At 43.8% G+C, this 26891-nt stretch overlaps 1 protein-coding gene across 1 annotated transcript in view; it reads left to right on the top strand.

Moving 5' to 3' along the window:
* LOC146174401 (venom metalloproteinase antarease-like TtrivMP_A) overlaps window positions 1-20748 on the top strand; it is a 43090-nt gene extending 22342 nt beyond the window's left edge. The window contains exons 10-14 of the mRNA XM_084585388.1: window positions 4858-4966; window positions 6142-6309; window positions 11935-12070; window positions 18961-19085; window positions 20631-20748. Coding sequence (XP_084441514.1) covers window positions 4858-4966; window positions 6142-6309; window positions 11935-12070; window positions 18961-19085; window positions 20631-20748 — 656 coding nt within the window. The remainder of the gene's footprint in view (window positions 1-4857; window positions 4967-6141; window positions 6310-11934; window positions 12071-18960; window positions 19086-20630) is intronic.
* The last annotated feature ends 6143 nt before the right edge of the window (window positions 20749-26891 follow it).

The raw sequence follows: 26891 nt of genomic DNA, 5'->3' as shown, positions 1-26891 counted from the left end.
CTCCTTAGCCGTGGACTGAACTTTAATGTCACTGCTGGCCCTAATCCTGCAAGAATGATCTGTGCGGTCGAACAAGCGTTTCGGCAGGTTGAGCCCAGTCGACGAGATGAGGCACGTTCGCGTGCCTTTTAAGCCCTTGGAAAACAGTCGCCGACAAAAAACAGGGTCCCTGCCGCTACCGGAAAAGAAAGCCATCAAAAAGTTGTAGACGAACGGCGAAATCGAAATTTATCCGCCGACAAAGGGAACGCAACCGTCATTTTGGACCGTTCCGATTACATCGCGAAGATGTCTGCACTTCTTGAGGACGCAGACACCTATATGAAGCTCATTCGCGATCCAACAAAGCAAATTTAATCGGAACTGCAGAAGCTGTTGACAGAAGTGTTCAAGTATGTCCCTCCTGAGAGGAAACACTTGTACAGATAGTTTCTTTGCCACAACGGCTCGGCTCCCGCGATCTACGGAGTTCCAAAAGTGCACAAGCCAGGTGTACCACTGCGACCAACCATAGACTACAGGCGTTCACTGCTATACAAAATGTCCCGTCATCTGCCCGAAGCCCTTCGCCCACTAGTCGGAAAAATGACGATGCACGTTAAGGACTCTCGCCACTTTGGGGAAAAGCTAAAGCAGACATCAGTTAAAGACGAGGACGTCATGGTTTCATTTGACGTGAAATTTCTGTTCACGTTCGTCCCGGTAGACTTTGCAGTGCAGTGCTGCAAGTAGACGACTCTTTGCCTTCAAGGACGGCGGTCGACGTGGACGATCTATGCCGACTCTTGAGATTTTGTCTCGACAACACGTATTTTGTGTTCAACGAAACTTTCTACAGGTAGCGATTCGGCACAGGAATGGAAGCTTCCATCTCCGTTGCCTGCGCCAACCTCGCATTGGAAGCTATTGAAAAAGCACCCATTTCAACGTTCCGACCGGCACCGAAGCTATTCTTACGACCTGTGGACAACTGTTTCAGTATTATACGGCGCAAAGATGTGCAACCTTTTCTACGCCATCTAAATTCAATTCAGCCATCAGTGCAATTTATCGTGGAAGAAGCCAGTGGGAAAATCCCTTTTCTTGATTTCCTTGCACAGAGAAAGGCAGCCATACTTGTACCGTCAGTATATCGAAAATTGGCGCATACCGGGAAATACCTGAACTTTCAATCCGCACATCCAATTGGATACAAGTGGCCAGTCGCCAAATCTCTATTTAATCGCGCTTTCGCCTTATGTTCAAGCCAGGAAAATGGAGACGGTGAAGCAAGACTCAAAAAACAATGCATATCCGCAGCAGCTAATGAAAAAGCCAAGAGCGCTCAGCTCATACCTCCCGACCTGGCCAACAACAACAAAAAAAAACGCTGAATCCAAGAGAGCGAGCATCCCGTATGCTTCCGGGGTGAGCGAAGCACTGTCAAGCGTATTCAAAGGATATAACGTTTAAATTTCTCATGAGCCTACCAGCACGTTGAAACAACAGCTTGTACTGGTAAAAGACCCGCCAGATATCTCAAGATACCCGGGCGTAGTATACAAGATGCCTTGTGGAATCTGTGACGCTGCCTACATTGGCGAAACCGAAAACTTTAGACGCAGACTCAGAGATCATTAGAATGACGTCACGAACGACAGCTCTACATCTAATGCTTTGGCGGAACACAGAGTATCAACGGGACACACCATCGACTGGGACGAAGCATCAGTCATTACTACAGAGAGAAACTTATCATCGCGCCTTCTTTTAGAAACGTTTTATATTCGTAACACGAAGCATGCTCTTATCAGGAAACGTGGAAATCTTCCACAGATATACAATCGGACACTACGGAATGTTCACCATATTTAAGCAGCCGTCTTTCCATGCAGCGCTCTATAGGATCAAGGGACTCGTACGGGCCCCGAAATGTCGTGTTTTCCATTTGTTTCAGAACATTGTGATGAGTGTATGTTAATTTCTGCAATGTTCGCTCCTTTCCAGACGGTATTCCGTAAAACCCTGGACAATATTGGAGATTCTGCAGCGCTCTCGAAAAATTTTATTGCCTGTCTACAGAAGCGTGACTGGCCGCCACGGCTAAGGTTTAATGGCGGCAGGCTATTAGTTGGAAGCCAGACGATGCGACCAGTGCTAAACGATGGTGGCTTCACACTGCGTGTAAGGAGGCTTTTTGTGAGCTCAATGAGAAAAACACACATGCCATCAAATGCGATAGTGTGAAATCTTGCCATGAACCTCCCGCGACCCAGCTTAGTTGATGGATGGTTCCTAAGGTGTGTCGAACTCTGTCAGTGGTAACCGGCGATATAAATGCCACGCATGCCACTTTATGTAGTTTCGGAAGAGGCCGACAGAAGAAGCCAACTTGTTTGTAGCTGTAGTGTTGCTAGAGGCATTGCAAGAGAACAAGGTAACGAAATGGTCGCAAAAGGTGCACTGGATGTCGGCTTTATCCGAAGAGGAAGTACCAGTTGAAGATTACTTCTTCCACATCTGGTGACCAAACTCTGGTTTGATAAACGGACCACCAATATTGATATTGTCAATGACTGGAAAGCGACAACCTGGTACAATACGTGCCCAAGCTCTGCTCTAGTGTGCAATATCTTTCGAGGAGTATGTTAACGTACGTACGTATCATCGCGTACTTTGCCCATACATCTGACGACATAATTAGGACAGGCGGTAATACCAACACGTACAGTTTCCTTCTGCGTACGAGAACATCTCGATATCGCATTTTCAGGGTGTTCTACTGCGTTGGAGTCAAGTCCCTTACATGAGTTACCAGTTTACACAGTTGCGCGTCAATCCCAGTAAACATAAGTTCATTCTCTATGTCACTCGACCATTTGAACGACCTAATCACACCTGTAGAGTAACCACAATAGGGAGATAGTAACTGAGACGCCCGACAACGCCAAGTAATAGTAACACATCGCATACCAGTAAGGTGGGCGACAGAGTGGGATTGACGTAAACCCAGTCCAAGTGGCTCATACCTACCCCGATGCGCATTGCAAAAAAATAATCTTCATAAAAAATGGCACTGCTATCACGGTGGCGAAGGAATCGGACAAGCTTCTTCAGCGATTCGGATCAATTATCAAAAGCAACCTGTCCAGAACTCCTGCTCCCGCGCCATGATTATAACACGGAGTTAAAGAAGTCGAGTTATACATGCGATACGCAGCGTAGAAAAGGTGTTGAAATGAAATAAAGAACTCCGTCGGACATTCGCGTATGTATTAACCAAGCGAGTCTTCCAGTCGTCTAAAAACAAAACAAAAAAAAAGTCCGCCACAATAGCGCGACTATCGAGGGTGAAAATGAAGTTAGCATTGGACCTGAAGGAAGGGCTAGAAAATCCACACACAAGCACCAGTTCTATGAGTCCGTCAAAGGAAAGAAGGCGTGCACAATATATTGGGAAAGAAAGGAAATTACATTTACGGATGTTCACGTCAAAAATAAGATATTGATGTGATAGAAACATGCTCAGTGTAGCACTTGCCATTTCTCCCCCTGCAAAGTAAATGCTGAAATGGGTAATTATAACAGTACACTAACTAGAACCAACATTGGAAATCAAACCAGGAAGAATCTAGGAGGAGGAGGAAAGGCAGTGAGGTTATCCGGAAGAAAGCAATTTGCTTCCATGCACTGGCGGACAGGATTTAGTGGATATGAATGTGAATGATAAAGGGGAGTTACAGGTATAAGAAGAATGTATCGCGTGCGCCACAATCAGAGCTATAGTGCAGGCCCGTGGTTCTCCAGAAGCGGAGCAATACCTGGGAGGCCTTCATCGCCGGCGATCGCCGCAGCTTGTGGCCTATAACCTTAATTTCTGTCAGTTGGTGCCCATCTAGATGTTGGATCGCACGGGAGAGAGACTGTCTTTCAATACTGAATGTGGGGCGCCCACAAAGAATGTGGGCTTTAGTCTCGTCGCACACACAGGTTGCACATGTCGGGCTATTACCAATTAGCATGCAAACAAACGAAAATATAATTGACTCACATTCTAGTTTCGCAACCAAAGTTTGCGAGTGCCACCCTGCGTCAGCGCTAGAGCAGTGCTTCACGATGGTCTATAGATAACCGTCTAGGTTCGGCTGGTTGCTTCACGGCAACGGTCAATGGGTTACGAAAAAATCCGCTCGGCAGGAGTTGCTGCGAAAAGTTTTAAAAAGAAGTTTGTTTTCTTCTATAACACGAACATATTTTTTGCTGTTCTTCATTACGCGTATGTGGGAAGAGAAGTAATGTTAAAAGTTCAGCTGCTGTTTGGGAAGGCTCGTATGATTTTCTATCATGTTTGAGACGGACAAGATTGGCTTCCTTTCGTGGATTTACCAATAATATCTTTATTTCATTTGCTAAATGTTTTTCTCAAATAGTAGGTTGTCGGACAAGTTTCATTATTTCTGGTGGTATATATTATAAAAGAGTACTGAACATGAGTTGAGAGGGGGCCTCAGATTGCAATCCGAGCCAACATTTCGACAAGGGGACTTGTCTTCACCTTGGTGAAGACTTTGCCTCTGCTTGCGAACGAAGGCTCCCCCTCTACTCTTGTTCAGTGCTCTTGCTTACTGTGTCGCCATCACATTTCTCTACATCATTGTATGTAAGAAATATAGGCCTTTATTCGGTTGTAGATTGTCCGACTGGATACGTGCATGGCCTGAATTTCTGATTGCCTTTGCACGATCTTTCGAGACCTGATCACTATAAAATAATAAGGCGCCCTTTTCAGCATAGAAAGTCGACTGCTGGAGAGTGCATTAGGTACGCTCTAATTTTTTTTTCTCTTTGCTGACAAATTAAAACGATGTGTCATTACAGGCTTGGCAGGTGTCGGGGGAGCTTGCACAGACCACCGCGGTAGCTTGGTTACTGATACCCCAAAAGAATTTACAGGAGTCTACAACCTTGTTCATGAAATGCTTCATTTGTAAGTACATGCAGTTAATTATCGCTGTAAGCTAATGCAGCATATTACAGCTGTTTTATACTGTTATACCACCTTGGCAGAACTTCTGAGCGCTTTAAAGCTTCCTGCTTTTAATAACCTTATTTTCATAGCAGTGCTTTATATGCTTGTCACAGGACTGTTCACTGCAAAAGGATTAAAAATGGTAGCAGTGAATAAAAAAGAATACAAATTAACGCATCTGCATTGCGTAAGTGAACCACCTTAGGAATTGTCGATGTGGTTCTTGTGGGGAAATAACAATGTTACCACATAACACTTGAATGACGGGCCAGGAACTTCTTTCATAGGTAGCGGTAATGAAGGATTACTAAGGAGTATTGAAATGCTTGTCATGAGACAGTGATATAAACAATGGTCGTTAACAGTGTCTTATCGAATTCCTGCACAAAGGAGCCGTTGGGGTAGAAGGTAACAAACTATTAGGTGCGCGGAAAAAATTAGTCTGCGGAAATCAGGCGGCCCCAGGCGGCACATGGCTTTTTTAGTTTGAGAGATGTGAGTTTTAGCGTTTTCTGTGCAGTAGGTGTGGTAAAGCTAACATTACGATGAACACACAGTAAGGTGCAACTAAGGTATACCTCCATCTCAATTATGGCGTCAAGGCAAGACAGCTACACTATAAAGGTATAGAAAAACATAATAAATCACGTGTCCTGCCCACAACCCGTATGGATTGGGCGAGCATAGACACCACGAACGTAGGACTTTAGTTGAATCGTACTGAGCAAAAAGGTTTGTTGTTATATACATTATGAGGTGTAGGAAGTCATAGAGAGTACTAAAATATTTCAGGAACCAGAACCAAATTGCACGAAAGCGGCAAAACGAACACAACGAAAAAACCCAAATCATAGCGCTCTCGTTAATTATTTTAGTGCACAGAACTTGTACTTCTTTTATCTTGCTTATTGCTTACGATATAAACGGTTGTCATTACATAACCTTTATTCTTTTTTCTTTAGCACTTTAGCATTATTTGTTGAAAATGAAGCCCATAATAGGGCTCTTAGATAACGCCTGCTTAGCTGGAAAGTGTGTTGTGACAAGGGCAATCAGAAATGGCAGTGTTCTTAGAGCGGCTGTAATATTCATTTGTGATTTGCCCAAATACTGACCGGAATGTTCATTTCCAGGCTAGGATCTGCCCATGATGGTGAAGAAGCTCCGGAGTATCTTAATAACAGCCCTGGAGGAACACAGTGCTCAGGACTAGAAGAATATGTAATGTCACCAGTTCACAAAGGGAGCAAAAAGCTGACATTCTCGAGCTGTACGCAGAATCAAGTGCTTGCCTACCTCAAGTATGTACACCAATTATCTGCAATAGCTTAAGGTTTCACATGTATAAAACCGTCTATGAGATAAAATTTCAAAAGTTTATGATAGAAACTAACACTATACAGCAGTAAAGCTCTCATATTTCCTACTTTACAAAATATAATATTACAATGAAGAGGAGAGGAGGTCAGTGCACCAAAATGTCGTGAGTAAAATTTATATTACGGCATTTTGAGATCTTTTTGCCACTTGGCCGGCAGCGCCAGAAGGAATCATTTTAGATGAATTTCGATGTCTAAGATAAACAAGTTATTTCTACTTTTATGATTTAAACCCAAATATTGCTTGTGAAGAAATAGGCAAAATGATTTCGGCGAATAATGAAACGTGTGCTTGATGATTGCTTGTGGGCTTAAGAGCTGTGGTCTAGTGAGACCTGAAAGGAAACCTTGCGTCGGCCGAGAGCTAAAATCATTATTAGCTGTTGCTTGGTTTCTGCGTGATCTGACATAGATCTCGTTAGCTAGATCGGCAATGTTCGCACGAAGACCTTCGGTCTTCACATCTGCGACCTAATCGTTGCAGAATCTGCGAATGACTTGAAAGAACATATGCCACGGTAGCTGAATACGGCTGGCGACCTTTCGGGTAGACGTGCTGACAGTGCTACGTCCGACAGCTTTATGCCTCTATACGTTATATTGGTTGCATGTATGGTTCACATCCATACAGTAGCTAAACCTGTACTGTGAGAGGCACTATATATTCTGTCATGTCAGTATCAAGACAATTTATTAATTTTTTTTAATTCGGGTATAGTAACTCCAAGTCAGCTCAAGATTTAGGTGGTGGTCGAAAGTACGCAGAGCTAATGACGTTAGCAAGTTATGGGAGAATATATGGATCCAGCTCGCGCAGACCGTTTTCATGGACTGAAGTTGGCATGCTGTTACCCTCCAGTAGGTTGTGATTATTATTGATGGTTATTATTACGTCTTTGACTAATAATTTCGTAAATAAAAAATGTAACTTGAACAAAGATTAGTCGAGGTACATGGTCTAATATAAAAGAAGCGGCAAACATTGAGAAAAAATGGAAGGCATAAACACTTACTGCTCATTGAAGCACTATGAAAAATATGTCCTCTGATAATACAAAGCGTATTTTTCTTTCCTGGAGTTTTCTTCGAACACAAAGTGGGTGGTATGTGCTTGCACGCGCGGTGTGCGTTTGACTATGCTATCTTCACTGCATTGCGTAGTGTACGCTTCCTTGAAGTGTTTAGTTTTTGTAGTAGTCTTCGCGGGATTAGCGTATATTTTAGAAAACAATCTCGATATTGTTAAGCCAGTAAAAGGAAATGTTTAGCCGACATCTCATTGCAATATTATTGAGGTCACAACCACTATAAATTAGTAAATTAAATCAACCTTGTTCCCCACTGTCGGTTATGCCACTGTCAACAGATGCTCAGCCTACACACCCGCCGTCAGAACGTCCTAAACAAGCTTTAGCTGTCGTCCTTTCCACTGGCCAGAAGTTTTAGCGGTAATGCTATGCTTCATATCCAAATGGCGATATCTCAATCGGATTGGGAGGCAGAGCTGGCGCACACGGGTCTCTCTGAGCAGCGCAGCCTGATCACCAGGGCCCGGGAGACAGCCCAGGCCAATGGTATCCTGGACGGAGGAAACCACCCACGCTATTCCGTTAAACAATTAAAGTTTACTCTCTCTCTCTAAATCGGTTTGGAGGTCTCACTGTGAGGCGGTTTTGTAAGCATAGCATAGCGAACGAAAACATGAGAGAACTGCGGAGCAAATGAGGGAAGTCATGCATCAGCTGATGCACAGAAAAGAATGCTCGTTCTGCCATTGTAAGTCATGCTACACTGCCGTGAGGTTTTTTGCAAAGTCAGACAGCTAAGCCAAGGAAATGATAGAAGTGTGTCATATAGGAAGTATGCAACTATATCAGAGTGAATGCCATTTTCTGGTGCATTTAGCACAGCCGAAGCTTGTAGGCAGGTTTTATCGGCTTATCGCCGCGAGCTGCGGTATGCCGTCGTGAAGCTCTGTTTTGCCTCACAAAATAGCGCACTTGGCATCACTTGAATACCTTTTATAAAGAAGAAAGGTCAGCTTATGCGTGCTGAGTACCTTAGTTTCACTATATCAGATTGGTCTTGATGTTGGGTCACGTTTGTGCGGATTTGACGAGATATCTGCATATGTACGTGCCTTTCGGTTAGGAAATGGACTAGATACAAGAGACGCTTCGTTTCGTCACCTTTTTTGTGTGTGTCTTTCTTGCACTTTTTAATATGAGAGCGGTAGCTAGTATTCTACCTCGAGCAGCTCTCAAGGTCAACTGGATGGCCGATTTAACATTAGGAATGGAGGAGCGCGTATTAGTAGCGTTACGCGCCAGGCACCACCCACTCGCCTCGCTGTTGTGAGGAGAAGGGCTGAGGCGAGTGCGCGTGTTCTTACAGCTGCATGCGCAGTGAAGTGACCGCTTAGCTTGAGTATAGGTCGTACGCTGCCTACTTGTTGCAGAAAGTCATGGAGGTGGAGAAGGAATGGGGCCGTTTTTAACATAGCAACCGCATAAGAAGAGTCAAACCAGAAGTAAAACTACCGGCGCTGGTAAATTTGAAGCCATGCATTTCAAATCGGGCGTGGTTACGAAAAGTTTCAGCTATCGCCACACTCGATCACATTGCCTGTTTCACAGCCCCTTTGCGCAGAGGCAGTGTGGCATCCTATGAAGTCATATTTATATCTCACTCTACATTGCAGGCTGGCTTGTTCACAAACTTCCTTTCATACGCATTCGACTCCAACACACCGTTATTGGTTTGTAACCTTAAGCTGTGTCGAAGGCAAGAGATGTTGGACAAAAAATTTGGGCAATCCCTAAAATTATGTGGTCAATCGCTAAATGTGAATTTGCGCATTTCGAAAATATACATTTCAAGATTAAATAGGTCCTCGTTCAAAACAGAATCTACTTAGCTTCGAAATATCGTTAACACACCATCTGGATTAAGTGGACCATCGCCAGAATAAGGTCGAACACTAAAGGATGATAAACCGTTGAGGTGTCGAAGCTTTCTCACGATAATAAGTGGGTTTCGGACGTTAAGCCCCTGGTCTTTGTCTTCTCTAAACCAGAAAACGAAAGCACAAAGAATGAGGGTGCTCGTTATGGCATAAATAAAAGGGCCAGCAATAACGAACAAAAAGAAAAATGTAGGGGACGTTTTTATTGTTTTTACTTTCAACGTGAAGTGTTATTTAAATATTGTGAGAGATAGTTGTTAAACAGTTAGAAGAAAATTGACGACATGCCACCGATGGGATCCGGACCAAGGAACTCCGAATTCCCCATTAGTGGTCTATCGCTGAACTACTGCAATAACTGTTTAATCTATCACTTTCTTAGTCAATATACGGAACCACATAAATTCTTAGGAAACTGAAGATTGACTAGCCGTTACCATAGCTAAGCTCTAGATTACCGGACTAGAAATTCGCAGGTCGTGAATCGGGATTCCGCCGGCATCTCGTGTTTTTTTCTTCTACTTTCTAGTCATCTATTTCCACGTTTATTTAGTGCATCCCCTTGATAATCAGAAAATTAAAAAAATAATAATAGGCTGTTATCCTTGCCAGTTGTTGTTCCACGTTTGTTAGACTAACTGCTGCGGCCGAGGTCACATGTCCGCTTGCGTCTTTCTCATATGTCACAGCACCAGGGGACCAGGCAGCGGCTACATACCAGCGAGCCAGCGACATCAGCAAATTCATGTGGTTTCAGATATAGGTTACATAGTCCATGGGTTGGTCCGCTATAAACATTTAGCGCTGACCATCTCATCACGCCATACTCATGTCGACAAAAGTGCAAACTTTTGAAAAACAGTGCCACTTGGCGTCGCAACTTTTCTGTAATAGGACTTTCTTCTTTTGGTACAAAGTAATCGCACATTATCTTACTTCACTTGTATATTGGTAGCATAAAAACCTACAGTTGGAGTAAGTTTTAGGCACTGTTATGAAGCATATGTAGCAGCCTGCATGTTTTCTACATTGCATGTGCGGCGTGAGCGTGCTGAACCTATTTTGTTTCAGTCTCAACGCCAGTTACGTCAGTCATTCTATACTCCAATCTATAGACAGAATCTCTGTCATCCATTTGATTTTGAGCAATATCAGACTTTGAGTAATTCTCTTCTTACCAGAAGCATCGCTAGCCCCTTTTACACGTAGAAGGCAGCGCTGTCACCGAACACTTGGGAGAATTGGCTGGAAATGCACGTGCACACAGAGCAAGGTGGACTCCTTTTTATTGAGCATGTGTTTCGGCTAGCCATTTACGCCGGGTAGCAGACGCCACACGCCTGAAAGCACGGTTCCCTCGCGCGCTCCCCTTTCTCTTTACGTATGAAAGAAGCTGTACATGCAGCATAACACGTCATTTATAAAGCATCATATTCCGCAGAATTGAGCTATGTTTATGTTTCTAATTTAGGATGTATTGGTGAGCTAGTACTGGTCATGATTTTTGATCGCCATATTTTGTAGCATCACTTTTGACGACCAGGAAAGGGGGTTGGGGGTAGTCACGTCTTCCGGGCTTGACAAGCCATCGTGGTGGTCCGCATGACCCGACCGTTAAGATACACACAGCCCGTATGGAGGGGTCATCATTATCATCATAATCATCAGCCTAACTATACCCACTGCAAGGCGAAGGCCTCTCCCATATTTCTCCACTTAACCCGGTTCTGTGCTAGCTGCATCCACTTGACCCCTGCGATGGAGGGGTCGATGGACGTAAAATGGCTGCATATCGGAATGAGTTGCAGATTACTTAAAGAGATGCTACGAAATAACGTTTCCTGGGTAAGCGTACTGAAACTCCAGCAGCTTTGTACAGGTTTTCATGTAAAAACAGATGCAGCAGAAAAGGAAATTTCCCGCCACAAGATACCTTTGTAAATCAGTAACAAGGGTAAGCTGATAGATTGATTTTACAATCAGTCAAAGAAATCAAGAGCGGTATTATTAAATCAGGGGCCCTCATTACGATCTTGAGTTATACACGACCTTTTACTTCATTCTATGGTAATAGCTGCAGTTATATTGTTCCAGCTATTAGTATTTTACTTGCACAAACGAGGAGACTATATTTTTAGCCTTTTTTTTTCGTTTGAATCTAGTCTTAATTCTTGCAGAGCCTTAAAGACATAGTATTTAATCGAAGTATTTAGGCACGTAGTTTAACCGAAAAGTCAAATGTCATACTCTCATTACAGCCTTTTCATCACTTCATTTAAAACGAGACTGGCCACAGGTGACACACCTGAATTGTATCAAATTTATCGCGCATTGGGGATTTAGAGCAACACAAAAACGATGTTTTGGGGATCCATATTCTAAGTGATAATCAAACTCCCTATGTTCTGTAAAGAGACATTAAGGACGGATGATATGCACCAGGGAAAGTTTCCTGCCTTAACTAATAGAACACATAAACCACGCCTATTTTATTTAGGAACGAGAAATTAAATTCCGGAATTTTAAATGTTCGTATAAACTTAGTATATTTATGATAATAAAATTTCTGGTACGTTTTCTAGGAACCCTCGGGGACACTGCTTGCTGTCCCAAGTGACACGTCACACAGAAGTGGTAACGATGGAAAGAATGTTCGTAAACCGAGAAAGATTCTGCCGCAGATTAGTGAAGGAAGTAAATAACGCTAGATTTCTTGAGGTAAGTGGGCAGACAGCGTGAATAAACTCCACCCAGCCTCTGTTATTTTAAATACAGAATGTAAAAAAAATATCTTTAGCCATTCAGAAATCTACGCCTATCAGTATCATATACAATGCACTGAAATGTACTGTATTCGTAACAAAAATCACCTTAAAGCCCTTCACTAAATGTAGCGCAAGAACAGCTCTTGATGATGTTGCCGATGTCATGATGATAGTAGAACTTTTTTTTTTTAACAAAAGGACAAAGCGCTAACGACACATTCACAAAAGAGAGGACACGGACAAGCGCTCACTGACAACTGATCAGTTGTCAGTGAGCGCTTGTCCGTGTCCTCTTTCTTGTGAATGTGTCGTTAGCGCTTTGTCCTTTTGTTAAAAAATGCTGCACCAACTAGCCCAACAAAAAGTCCTTCTTGAATAGTAGAACTACCAGGGCCGCAGTGAAGGTGCGAATGCTGGACGAACTTCTCTCAATCCACAAGTAAGCACATTGCCTAGAGCTGAAAATGAACTACTATACGAATGTTTTAGTTTCAAATTGCTGCTCTGAGCACTCCTTCTCATTTCCTAAGCAGGGAAGTCACCTAAAGGCTACATTCTCCGCTGCATGGTTCTTCACTTTCTGGACATCTATCTCCCAGGTGTCTTTCCCTAGGCCTTACCCGTACAAGACACCCTTACCGGTCATTTCAGTGATTCTCCTGCCTGGATGCATATGCCTTTGGATACTTTATTCCTGGCACTTTTTCGTTGAAAGCTCTTTTTTAGTAGCAGATATTAAGGTGCAGCGCAACATCGGACGAGCTGTAGTGATTGTTGCTTGTATGAACGCTGTTCTGGCGGGGATGAACGCCAAGAAGCGATGCGATGTACGTATGTACTTAGTAGGATACACTTGGATATATTCCTAACTTTAAAGTACTTGTACAAAAGCAACTCGTCGCCCATGATACAGAAAAATTCTAAGGTATGTTGTTCACCTCTCCCAGCCTCTTTAGCGCACTGGCTGGCTCCAGCATAGCTATTCTAACCGAGCTTCATCTATCGGTCCGGATTCATGAGGGAAACGGAAATACCCTGCCCGGTATTAGTTTAAAATAGGACGGGCCAGCCTGTTTTCATCTTTGAACCGAACATGGTCATTCCAGTGTATGAGCTCTATAATGCACATGTCTGTCCGTCCTGAAGACATAAAGCAACGCAGCAGACAGGTCACAGAAAACATGCAGACAAGACGAGCGTAGACTAACAACTGATTTATTGAAAGAAACGTCCTTCTTTCAAGAGCATAACGCATGCGCAACCAAAATTAACGCCAAAAGTAAAAGTACCCTATCTTATCAACCTAAAAAGTCAAGTTAATTCTGATACAGATGAATTGATGCCTCGCTAACACATTTTTCCGCACCGTATCTAGCAGTTTACCAGGCTTCAAAAATCTCGCGTGCCTTCCTGTCCTTCACGCAGCCTATAATCTTCCTTTGCCTGAAAAGCGGCGTACAAACTATTTTTTCTTCATGTCATTAACCTTACAAAACTGGCAGTGTCTTGCTAAATGTTGCCCACCGTGCTGGCTAAAAGAGTTATTGCTCCTGAAGGCATTTATTATTGCAGCGCCCCGTCTGCCCTACATATACGGAACTACAGCTGAATGAGATCTCAGAAATAACTCCCATCTTACAGGCTACAAACTTATGTCTGTTGTTGACTCCGCACCCTACTTTCTTTTTCAGGTTATTGTTTGTTAATCGGCTTAAAGGAGACAGTTTACATGGGGCGGACAAGAACACGTTGACACCAAATTTCCCTCCCACCTTCTTCAAACCGTGCGAGGTCTCGTGCACATAAGGAAGGACTTCAAACTTCCTCCTCTCGCTTTGCGGACCAGCAGATCCATTGCGGACCAGCACGAGCGGTTTAAGATGCTTTCTGAACATGGTCTTTCTGTTGTCCTCCATATACCGCGAATGGTCCATTCGTTACTAGCTGGGTACCGCACCGGTCCATACGTCCTGAGATTCATGTCGGACATGGTCTCTCGGTCGATTTATGAGCCGGATACAACTGTGCGGCATAAGGTCCACATCTCTTGGTTGGTCTGGTTCGAGCGTTATATTGGTCCATTAGAAATTTGTTTAAGCAATATACAGGATTGGTCACACCGATAGGAGCTTTTACCGGACTATGCACGCCCGGCAAAATTATTGCTTTCGATCAGGAATTTAAAATAGCGGGTATTGTTTTGGAATCTTAATAGTTCGATATTTAGCACCCTGACAAAGAAGACTTCATATCAATTCTAAGTGCTTGGTTGATCTGAATATTTTGGCATCATCGGGGTAGCCTTTATAGAAAACGATGTTTACGTTCTGAATTCCGTTTCACTTCATTGCTCTTTAAAATTCGCTGTGTTAACTCAGAAAGAGAAACTGCACAAATAAGGGGTTGTGGTCAGATAATTGAAGCGGAAAAAAGGAATTATGGGCTTCAAAGGATGAAGAGAGTATAACGCGTTGTGAGAATCGATGAGAAAAGGAACAGCGCTCGGAGGTGAAACACGATTGCTTTCATGGTTTTGAGCCTTCTCCACTGCTCTCGTAGCCGTCCATCGATCGGAATCTGTCAGCTGGTCAGATACGTGGTGACGCTGCGTATAACACATTTTTCCTTCTTGCGACAGGAACAATGCGCTTACCCAGCTTATATTTTACTCTGTACTAGCATGTAGACGTGCCACAAGATGGGTTATGGCAATGACAACAATAATTAAGTGCTTTCTAACACAAATGCTTTAGTGGCACAGCTATGTTGGTTCGTGCTGCGCTGCCCTAGCTGCAAGGAGAAGGCATAATCTAAGAAAAAAATGTACTTGAACACTTTTGAGTAACTCGACTGGGTCCAGTCCGGCAATCATAAACACGTGCACATCTGCAAGCCTACACGCTCAGTCTATATTGCAAAGATGAAAAAAAAACGCAGAAAAGCATTTGTTGTAGGTGAACCGTCCAGCTTTGTCGGCGGAGTGATTATATATAATAAAGTTCTATAGTAAGTGTGGTTGTCAAGCGAGGTTTTTGCAGGTTGCAGACAATAAAATGCAGCTTGAATTCACAGCGGAAATACTTGAATGAATGCTTTAAAGCATAGCGAAGATGTTGTTATACAGGTTTTAAGAACAGTGGGAGAGGTTATTTACATCGACTGAAATAAACTGTGCTAGCAGGTTCACATGGATTGCGAACCTGTTGGAGCTATTTCAGAGGAAAACTTGGACTTATATCTGTTGAATGGGAATGACATGTTCTTAAATAACATCACCACTTTGTGAACAGCTAAAGAAACTGTGTTTTTTCAGTGGCTGGTATAGCACGACGCATTCGATATTAATATAAGCTAGAAACACGAAGGTTTCTTGAGGACACGTTTATTTACGAGAGCAATGGGAGCGAGAACGAACAAGGATGATGGAAATTAGGGATGCAGCATTCCGAAGTGATGGCATGATCGATTAATGTTCCACTTACGTGATCTCTCATGAAAGCCTACTTTGTCAGCTGTTAGGTTGTCGTTATCATGTTTCTTATTTCGAGCAATGTCTCATCACGAACAATTTGAGGAACAGGTAATTCCAGCTCTAAAGATTTTGACTTTTTTCAAGAAATGCTTTGGTGCGGCAGACAAAGACAAGACACTGTGGTGTGTTTTCTACGTCTTGCGCTTGTCTGGAGCGCGGAAGTATTTCTTGAAGTTTCGATCACCAATTGGCCTGCAAAACAACCCTTCTAATCTTTACATTCCCTTTCTTATGAATTAAAAAAAATTTAAAGCTAAGAAAATGTTTACGTTCAAGTAATGCCTTTTGTACACATGGCCATAGCATGCACATTGGCCCAGCATATGCAGTATGGACGGAAATTCAGCGAAACATTGCAAGCCTACTTTGCAAGATCAACTGTTACTGAATAAAAATCAGCATCTTAGTTAAAACACTTTGTGGTTCTTCCAAGACTTTTCTCATTTCCATTTTTCTCACAATAAGGAATACCGCCTTCGTTATAGTTATGGATACTTTAGCTCCTTCTTTCGGCGAAGCACTGTAAGACACTGTAGCTTTCGTGCGCTCCAGTCTTATGACAAACATGATAATCCCTGCAACCTTTGCTTTTCTCCTGTCAATGCTATCTTCTTTCTTGAAAACATGCTATATGCGTTCCCTGCACTACTACATTAACTAAGTGAAACTGCGCTTATTGAATTGCTTATAACTATATCAGGTCCAATATGCCTGTAAACTTAGAGGCTATCCAGGTTAATCACGGCTTATTCAGGTTCATTTTCTCAAGAGGAGTTATGCAAGTGCAACTATAATTACCCTACCAACTATTTTATCGGACATTCCGTAATGAATGTTAACACTACTTAATCCAGGTGTGCCTGCTAACCCACCACAGTATTGTACATTGTCACATAGTGGAGACACTGCCGTTGGCGATAAATCTGGAAGCTTAAAATTCACTGGAATTAACGTTTTCTTAGACTGACTTGCGCCGCAAAAGAAGTATAATCAATCGGTGACCGCAATAGCAGCAATCGTGATCGCCGGTCGTCGACCTAGGAACGGTCGTTGCATTCGTCAGTGCTGAACCTAAAGTGGGCGAATAGCCATCTAGATTACCGCCAAAGTAACCTCGATACAGCTGAATGGAACGAGAGGAAGATGGCAACACATTATGAAAGAAAGAGGGAAACCTCAGTTCAGAGGTCAGAGGCTTGTCAGAGGTTTCCACTTGGAGATGTTTAAATACGCTTTTTCTTCCGAAGGAGAAAAAGTGGAAAGGGGAGGGAGGAGGGGGGGGGGAGGAGAAAGTAGGCAAAAGTAAAAAAAAATGTTACTTTAGTAATTTCTCAGTACAGAACTGCTGATCCTGTGGCATGAAAAACAACTAGAAAGCGGCCGCAAGAGGAAAAGCTACAATGCGGGATGGATGGATAGTTAGCACCTAAAGCAGGTTTCGCGCAGACACACCTTTCTTGAAAAGGGAAAGGAATTCCAAAGGATCCTGATAAAGAATAAACCCGCAGGGGAACAATTCTCAGAAGCTTTCCCTAAACGCAGGCGAAGGACAAAGAAATAGAACAATGAACCACAACTGCCACAACAAAAAGGTTGAGGGCCCAGCTACAGTACGAATTGATAAGAGGCGAACGTGTTTCGAGAAGCACGTCTAGCCTACGCTATTGCGGAGGGGGGATATATTGTACATGGGCTGTGAAAACGCTGTACAATTAACGCTATATTGATTCTCTTCCTGATTGGGTATGGCGCAGAGAGAATACATTTAAAGGATTCTAACGTTCCTTTAGATACTTTTATTTCTGATGGTTCCAATGTTCTAAATTTATAAAAAAAATATGTCTCTATATTTTCATATTTTTTGTCCATCGCAGATTTAAAGCCTTAACGAAGAATATATATTTTAATCTCTTCGAAGTTATGCCCTTTATGATTGAAATGCTGGGAAACTGCTTTCGGGAAGTTTTTGTCTGTGTCTACCAGATGCCCATTAAGCTTGATGTTCATTGATTGCCCTGTCTCTCAAATGTATTCTCTATGACAGAATGAGCATTCTAGACGGCAGACAACGCTTGAAGCTAAGCATGATTTTATGCGAAAAGTGAACTCGCTTGCGCTACATTTAACCGTGGTGTAATGCCGTGGAGCCTTGTTTTCAAATCTTTATGCGCGCACGCCGAAGAAAGCGGGGATGGAAAGTTCAAGCAGCTTCCAGATAGCGACGAGACCTATCGTACAATCTCCGCCACCGCGCTGCTCCTCTTCGCCCTCTCGAAATGGGCTTACTTACGCGTGCATCCCTCCGTACGGACCTGGTCCTCCTCCTCCCTTCGCGTGGGAAGGCCGTGCGCGCTGACGATGGCTTCTACTAGCTTCCATGTTTTCTACCGAGTCGAGGGAGAGGCATAGCTTTAGTAGCGGTAAGCTGTTTCTGCTCCTCTTCGGCGCCTGAAAGTTTCTGCGCTGGGTATTTAAGAGCGTGCTGCGCGGCCAATGGCGGTTATGATTCTGGTCGTCGACGAAGCTAGCGGTAGAAGGCAGGGCCCGACTTAAGAGTTGTAAAAAGAGCAATGAGCTCATGTTGCTGTTAGCGTGTCAGCTCGTGGAGCTGTGGGTAGTGTGCATTCGCTCAGTACCTTTTGCAAAGTGTTGTCGATTCCCTCTCTATTGTAAATAAATTTTCTGTACCTTGTGTTTGAGTCATATAAAGTTAATTTTTGCTGTGTTACTTCAAGTTCCCAGTCTTTCGTCTCTGTGTGTGTGTGTGTGTGTGTGTGTGTGTGTGTGTGTGTGTGTGTGTGTGTGTGTGTGTGTGTGTGCGTGTGCGTGTGCGTGTGCGTGTGCGTGTGCGTGTGCGTGTGTGTGTGTGTGTGTGTGTGTGTGTGTGTGTGTGTGTGTGTGTGTGTGTGTGTGTGTGTGTGTGTGTGTGTGTGTGTGTGTGTGTGTGTGTGTGTGTGTGTGTGTGTGTAAACTACACGTCGCCTGCCGAATTGACGAACACCTTGAATAAGTGCTGAAGAACGCAAAAAGAAAACAGAAACCTGAAATTTTACTCGCGCAGTCGACGGTACGATTTGCAACCGCAGCACTCTGCAAGCCAAGCCTGCTAGTGAAGCCGTCGTAGAGATATCGGCGCTGACCGAAGTCTGCCGGCTGCTCAAGGTGGAAGAGCGCCGCAGTGTGCAAAGACCTAGGAACCCCAAAAGGTGACGTTTAGAGGCAGCGGTGAGTGGGAGTGTCCGCTAGCGAGGAGCGACGCGGCATGGAAGGTGCGACCGTTGCTGAGGTGCCGAGATCTCCCGGTCGTTCAGGGTAGGAGCTTCATCGATTCTTGCAAGGACATAGGGATCCCAACGGAGACGGTCACAGGCAGCGACGATCGGAAGTGCCTCAGATTGAGGAGCTACGTTGCGAGGAAGGCACACCCGTTGCTCAGGTGAGCGGGATTTTTTGCATCCGTTGGTGTGCGTGGCTCAGGAATTTCGAGCGGGAGGTGCGTGGTGTCGACGCGTAGTTCGAATAGTAAACATAAACACTAGAAAGCCAGTGTTTTTTACATGGACCAGCGTGTCCGTAAGGGTCCTGTAGCTGCACTGAGACGGAAGGATTACTTTAGCAAGGACGAAATGTGAAGTGCCGGGAATAGTGAAGCATCGGGAGACAGAGGCGAAAGAGAGACTGGAACGCGACAAGCTGACTTAGAAATCAGAAAGAAAGAAGCTGCGTTGGAATTCAGAAGGATCGATGCAGAAGTGAGGAAACACGATATCGAAACTCAAAAAAGCATTAGCTGGAGCTCGAAAGGTACAAGTAGATGTTTCCTTATTGGAAATAAGACAAATACCTCGCGGATTCCAAATCGAAACAAGTAAAGTTGAAGGAATTAGAATGAATGCGAAAGAGCGGCCCCCGACCAGTGCTTTTATTCTACGTGTAAGGTAACGCAGCAGCCTCGGCGTCGGACACCACTGCGAGCACTGAGCAAGCGGAGACGACCTTCACCGAAGCAAGCGATGGTGTCTGCGTGCGCGATACAGTTCGGGCGATACAACTGCAGCAGTCTCAGCGGCAGAAGTGTTCGCGTGTGCTCATATTACCGATGGCGTCAGCGTTCCGTCAGGTGCACCGGAAAGCGCGCGGCAGCAGGAAACTGAAAAGAAACTCGCTGTAGACGAGGTAATTGTGGAGTCTAAAGGTGCGGCGTACGAAAACGTTACTAACTTTTCAAATGTACCCACCACGGCCTGAACAGCGACACTTCGGGCTATCCGGCTTGAAGAGAAAGGAGCCATCGCTTGCGTTTATTCACCGGAACCGCGGAAGCACAGACCGCCCGGGCGAAACACAAAATTTTGACTGCAGAAAGTTCTACTGCCCGGACAGATATTTCAGTCGTGACGGTCAACAGCAAGGACTGAGCGGCGACTGGTGCTAGGCTATCATATGCGATGAGCTATCCAAGACGCTCCGTGAGAAAATGAGCGCCCCGTTCGAGGACGAGCGCTATAGGCTCCACATGTGTTAACCTTACGCGAGCTGCCCGACAGGACGCACCTGGCTCGCTCTAGCGATTCTCGAGACGAAATAATTTCGCCATTTGAGCGTGAGCAGCGTTGCGCCGGCGGGCGTGAGCGGTTCTACTCGCCTGGGCATGAAAGTGCATGCGCTTGTGCGCGGAGACTCACGAGTGAAGTGCGTCAAGGACGCTTTCTGGACTGTGCTTTCTGGAACATTGGGCTGTGCGTTGTGTGCAGAACTACAAGATCTACTACCTACAGTGAAAGTTTTGCATGCGGTGCTGCGGACTGGGCATAACAACGTTGTTTTTGAACTTTGTGTAACTAGAACTGTGAACTGCTTTGAACTTCATGCATGCCACGAAGCTACAAGCCAGCTTTCGGCTTGGCTGGGCAAAAATGCCTAGCAATCCTCTTATGGTGGGGCGTATAAGGCCGTGGTGGCCTATTTTTCAATGTTTCAGTGCCCACGCCGCAAAAAGCGGCGATGGCAAGTTCGAGCAGCTTCCACATGGCGACGCGACCAATTGCGCAACTTCGGCCACCGCGCTGCGCCTCGTCGGCGTCGTCGACATGGGATGACTCACGCGTGCATCCCCCGTGCGGATCTGGCGCTCTTCACTTCGAATCGGAAGGCCGCGCGGGCTGACGATGGCTTCTACTAGCTTCTAGGTCTTTCTAGCGAGCCTAGAGGAGGGGAGGGGCAAAGCTTTATCAGCGCTAAGCTCCTCCGCTTCTAGAGAATTCGGCGGCGGGTACTTAGAAGCGCGCAGCGCGGCCATCGGCGGTTGCGATTCTGGTCGTCGACGAAGCTAGTGGTAGCAGGCAGGCCCTGATTTAAGAGGCATAAAAAGAGCAAAGAACTCATGTTGCTGCTAGAGTGTCAGCACGGGGAACTGCGTAGAGCTGCGTGGAGGTGCGCGTAGTTTTCATTTGCTCAGTCTCTTTTGTAAAGTGTTGTGGATTCTCTGTCTAGTCCCAGGTAGCACAATGTGGGCTACAAAGGGTGGGCCCCGCTGGGTCCTTAGTAGGGAATGCAGGACAGCCCCGGTGGGCTCAATGTGAGTGCCGCAAGAGGGGTCGACGTAAGCCTGAAGGTGACTGTCGACAAAGCCCCGATGGGCGCAACTAGGGACTGATGCAGGCAGCCCTTGCGGGGCTGCCCACATTTTTCCCGCATTGCAAAAAGGGCACATCCCAACTCCCCCCAATAGTCCTACTTTGGACAGATTCGGGCTGCCGCTCTAGATGAACATTTTTTTAAATTTCGGTTAGCCCCTCAGACAATGACATAGGACCGATGCGGGTTCTATACCGCAAGTGGCACTTGGGATTGCCCACATTATTTTCATAGGGGTCCGATGCAGGAAATTGATGGGAAGCCCTAGTCCAAGTTTTCCCAATCAATATTCATGCACATAATTAAGTAATTATTTTATAAATGTCTGCACTTTCTAAATAGCCACAATATTAAATTTTACAATAATTCATAATACAAATGACTTCATGTAAATCTTGTTCAGGCTATGGAGATGTGTGCTCTGAACCGTAATATTGGCCTGAGAGTTGCAGGCTGTCCACAGCAACCACATAAGGAGCAACAGTTAGCAATGAGCATGTTTTAGTATTTTTAGCGCAATTTGCATAAGCGCGAGAACTAAAACCATTTAATATTTCTAACCGACTAAACATGGCAACAAAGTTATATAAATAATCTATAATAGCAATTTAGGGCAGCATTTAATACAAATAAAGGTTGAAAGAATGATTACACAACTGCACGCACGCTTTTAGCCCATTACGGCCCATGTGGGACCTACAGCGGTTTTGTGTGGGCAGCCCCAATTGGCCTGGGTGTTGTTTATGAGCCTACCCTTATAAAAATTTTGTATGTGTGTCTGATGAGAGTATGTTGCTCTTTCACAATAGAGACGACAGAGCCTTTTGTGAGTTTCAAATGAATTTTCTTTTGAATTCTTACTGTGTGTCTAAAACAAACTGGCTACCGTGTTTCTGGTTGGTACTTAATGTGTTCATTTCTTGTGTGTTCTTCATGAGTGTTGACTAATAAGGGTCGGGTGGCTTTCACTTTTGGATAAAAAGTAAAAGCTAAAAAATAACGAAGTACCTCAACTACATTAAAAAAAAGCTAAAAATAAGAGGCGAAAAAACCGACCGATTCACTAGCACGATTCGAACTAGGTACCTCTTACTCTGTAGCTTTCTAAGCTAACCACTCGGCCACTCGGGGAACTTTAGCATTTGAAACAATTTTGCATCTTATGTCATGATTGCATTCATAAGGTTGGGACTTCATCTTTCGAAGCATGTTTCTAAATGTACAGGTCATTGCGGCCACTCGAACAGTTACAACTTCTCGAGAATTAGAGCTTGCTGCCTGCTCCCACGACTTGAATCTAATGTTCTGGATGCTTATGCGCTCTATTTTGTCCACTGGAATCATTTTAACATGTCAAGTTTGGCATCGCTGGCAAACTGACCAGCGCTGGCTCTTCGGTGGTTGCCAGCGTGGGCGTAATTTTCGCTGAACACGGAACTGTAGCACAAACCTTCAAGGAAAAAAAGTGCGACCAGGCTTCAATACCGGCAAGCGCAGCAGCGACAACACTATTTTGCTGGTAACTAAATCTTATTGGTATGTAAAATTTTCGGGAAGCGATGCAATGACCGAGGGCTCGGCTAATCTATACGCAGAGCTAGAAGGAGCTCAAAAGCTTACGAAACACGCAAAATATTATACATTACAAGCGCTGTATGTTGTTTTGTTTTTCTCTCATGGGCCCATCACCCAATAAACTGCTCTCTTCCTTGTCTCCTTTTGAGTGATTTTTTTGTAAACATAGCATGGTGTGAAAGGAAATTAAACGCACATTCCTTTCAAACGCACAAAGTTCAATCATTGCAGGCCACCTTCCTGTCTTGTAGTAATGCAAGGCTATGTAGCAATCATTAAACTGTTTTAAAAATATGTTGTTCCTCATTAATTATGTGTACGTCCTCCAAAATTATCAAGCAGTAATAGTAACGCACATGTAGTGATGGTTAATAATAATTTCTTTCTATACTGAAATTCTCAGATTGCACTGTGTTTCAAGTTGAAACACATCATGTCCTCTCAATGAGTGGTCGCAATGACCGAGAAAATACACATCATACTTCCAGTTGACTTTTCACATTCTGTTCTTACACATTAGCAGTTCACAAAAAAAACTTTGATTTTCAAAACAAGAAAAAATAATGTGAAATGTCAGCTCCAAATCTGGTTTAAGGCTGTTGCTAAAACGCACAAAGTATTGAATGTGTGTTGAGTTCCTTTGTACTTATAAGGAACATTAAGAGCAAACCAGAAACTCAAAACTCATTTTCGTAAGGGAAGGCAATAAAGCCCACTTGCTGTTGCATGTGCCTTCAAATTCCCCACAAGGGACTGATGTTGGTATTATGAGAGTCCTCCCGCCTTCCAGCCCCATTACGGCCCATGTGGGATATAAAGCAGTTTTGTGTGGGCAGCCCCAATTGGGCTGGGTGTTGTTTTTGAACCTAAAGCCCACCTGCTGTTGCACGTGCCTTCAAAGTCCCCACCAGGGACCGATTTTGGTATCATGCGGGCACGCCCGCCTTTCAGCGCCATTACAGCCTATATGGGACCTAAATCGGTTTAGCTAAGGCTGCTTTTATTGGGCTTCACGAGGGCTTGCCCAAATTGAGGAACAGGGGCACCATCGGGGACCGATGCAGGTTTTATGATGGTTGCCCCAGCCCCACTTGCCAACATCGAACCTACTGGGGCCCCACATTTTGTGCTACCTGGGAGTGTAAATAAGTTTTCCGTATGTTTGTGGCATATAAAGTTAATTTTCGCCGTGTTACTTCAAGTTCATCGCCCTTCGTCTCAGTGTGTGTGTGTGTGTGTGTGTGTGTGTGTGTGTGTGTGTGTGTGTGTGTGTGTGTGTGTGTGTGTGTGTGTGTGTGTGTGTGTGTGTGTGTGTGTGTGTGTGTGTGTGTGTGTGTGTGTGTGTGTGTGTGTGTGTGTGTGTGTGTGTGTGTGTGTGTGTGTGTGTGTGTGTGTGTGTGTGTGTGTGTGTAAACTACACGTCGCCTGCCGAATCGACGAGTACCTTTAACAGTAGCTGAAGAACTCAAGAAGAAAACAAAGAACCTGCACTTTTACTGGTGGTATCGTTTTGTATATTATTGCAAGTCTTACATCTATGTTGAGAGCAAGGATGTGGTTGTGTTCGATGCTGTTGTGGAGTTGCGAATGTAGTAGAATATCTCTGAGGGCTGTGGGACGTTTGTTGTTACCCTTGGTGCCTCCGGGAATATTTTCTTCATGTATTCATTACACGCTAGTATTGAGCAATATTTCCGCCAAATATTATTTACGTTTGAAAGGGCATTGCAGTATCTAGTTGCAAACAAAGGTTGGCGTTTAGTGGCTGGCGTTCAGCGTTTCCTGCTGCTGAAATTTTTATTTCTTTTTCAATCTAAATGATTACCGGTTCCGCACTCAGAAATATATAGTGAAAGTGCATTTTTTCACTTCTTGACCTACTTTATCTCACCTACGCTCCCCATCCCCAACCTTTTTTCTTTGTAAGCAAAACCATATTAGGCCTCTGTCACTGATGATCGCTCCGCCCAGACTAAGACAAGTCCACTGGTCAAAACGGGGGCTCGACTTGCGAAATTAGACTTTCCTCCTTTACTCTTGTTCAGGGCTCGATACAGCTGGAACAATAAACAGTTGCACTTGGCTCTGATCACTCAGGGATAATATCGACGCACAATGCGCTGCAAGGAACGTGATAAAGTGGCGTTTATAGACAGCGTGCATGCAAAATGAAATAGATTGAATCAATCCATGCGCTGCAATCACAGTAACAATGCCACTTGCTGGCCAGCTCCTAAAATATAAAATAATACTAAGAATGAAATAATTCGCCGCAATAGCTTACACTTTAGTTCTATATACACTCCATCGGTGTTCCGGAAACCTCTTAACACATGTCATTCATTGCCTGGTAGTTACGGGAACAGATTTGTAGTCTTTCCTAAAGAAAGATTTTACACAGGCAAATTCATCTCTTACAGCACCTTGACGAAAGGAACAACATCAAAAACTGTGTCCTGATGTGCACCTGGGACCAAGGCTATAGACGTAACGTCCGACTCCGCCCTGCACCTAATTACACCCCATGCAAAATGCTGAAAAATAAAGTCGTAAAGGTAAATAAAATATTTCCGAAGACATTGAAATATGGATAGATTGACTGCACAAATTTAGCGTTTCACCAAGAGTCAAACGTTACGTCTGGTTCTCAGACAAGAAGCTCTCCTATCTAATTAGTTTCCATTAGCTGTTATAGCAACTTTCTGAACGATATATGCCAATGCAGATTTTTCTCAACGGTTATGGTGATAAAAGCCTGACTACTTGCGAAGCAGCTGTTTAATTTTGAGATCGAGCAGGCTATTTCAGCTCAAGCTCAAGCTATCTCTCCTTCGTATTTCCGCTCACAACTGTGTCCAGATCAGCCACAGGCCCTTCCTGAGATGTGAACAAACTAACGTCAATAACAAATGGGGTGGTAGATACATTCGTGCTATCGATAACCAGAACAGAAATGACCAAATACACTTAATCTAGTTATTGCAAAAAATATTTGCCTCCTGTGTCCACATTCATTCAGAATTAAAATATGACCACTCCACCGCTACAAAGGAGCTTTCAAGTGAATAATATATATACCAGCTTCCAACCGAAATGTGGCTATATCTTCTTCCAGCACAATCAACCCGTCATATTACCGTTTTGTTACAAATAAAACAGCCATAAATAACCCGCCAGATCTGTACATTTTAATCCAACTAGTGTGCAATATACGTATTTCTGTAACATTGGGGCAGTGTTCGAGGAAAGAGAACATATCATTGTAAGCTTACACCTACTCATATCTGCTAGTAGGTGGCAATTAGAAAGAAACATTCATGCGGATTTTCGCGAACGCCTAATATGCAGGATACCTTTTTTGAATGAGCGAAATAAGCTTTCATTCTTGTGTAGGTTGAATTCAAAGTAAAGCAGTAATGTTTGCCTTAATGCTTTCATTAAGCATATTATGGTGTAGGTAATGGCAGCCTAATTTATTTTGAACGCTTTATTTTAGGAAAATATATGTGTCGCCTCATCTGAAAGAACGATTGCTGTTAGCAATTTATAAAACAAAATTATAAACATACACCTAAGCATGCAGAGCAAAATAAGAGAGTGATTATCTGTAATAAAATGTTTACGGTAAATACCGATAAGTACTGCCGAATTAAACATTTACATGTGCTTCTCGAATGTAAAGTATCTTCTTAAACCGGCTAATATGTAGCTTTAGCGTCTGGAGTTTGTTTTTCGTGGGAGCAATACTGACTAAATAATAAATATTTGCATTTTAAATGTTGCACCATACTTCTCAAGGATGCTTATTGTTTATTTTAAAAATCGCTCTTTACAAATTACTGTGGCTTCCGCACCACATTTTTACCAATATGAGTGGACGTAAAATGAGAGAAAAACTTTAACTAGTTAGCTGCTCATCTGTTTATTACATGTAGTGATCTAGTTGGTATCGAAGCTTTATAACCGAAGATTATTATTGGCAAATTGCGATTTTAGATTATTAAAAGCGCGATTACACTCAACGGTCGTA

The sequence above is a fragment of the Amblyomma maculatum genome, chromosome 11 (assembly GCF_055883805.1).
Source record: "Amblyomma maculatum isolate TAMU_Amacu chromosome 11, ASM5588380v1, whole genome shotgun sequence".
NCBI lineage: Eukaryota > Metazoa > Arthropoda > Arachnida > Ixodida > Ixodidae > Amblyomma > Amblyomma maculatum.
Note: the sequence above shows the minus strand (reverse complement) of the source record. Positions and strands in the feature narration are given on the sequence as shown.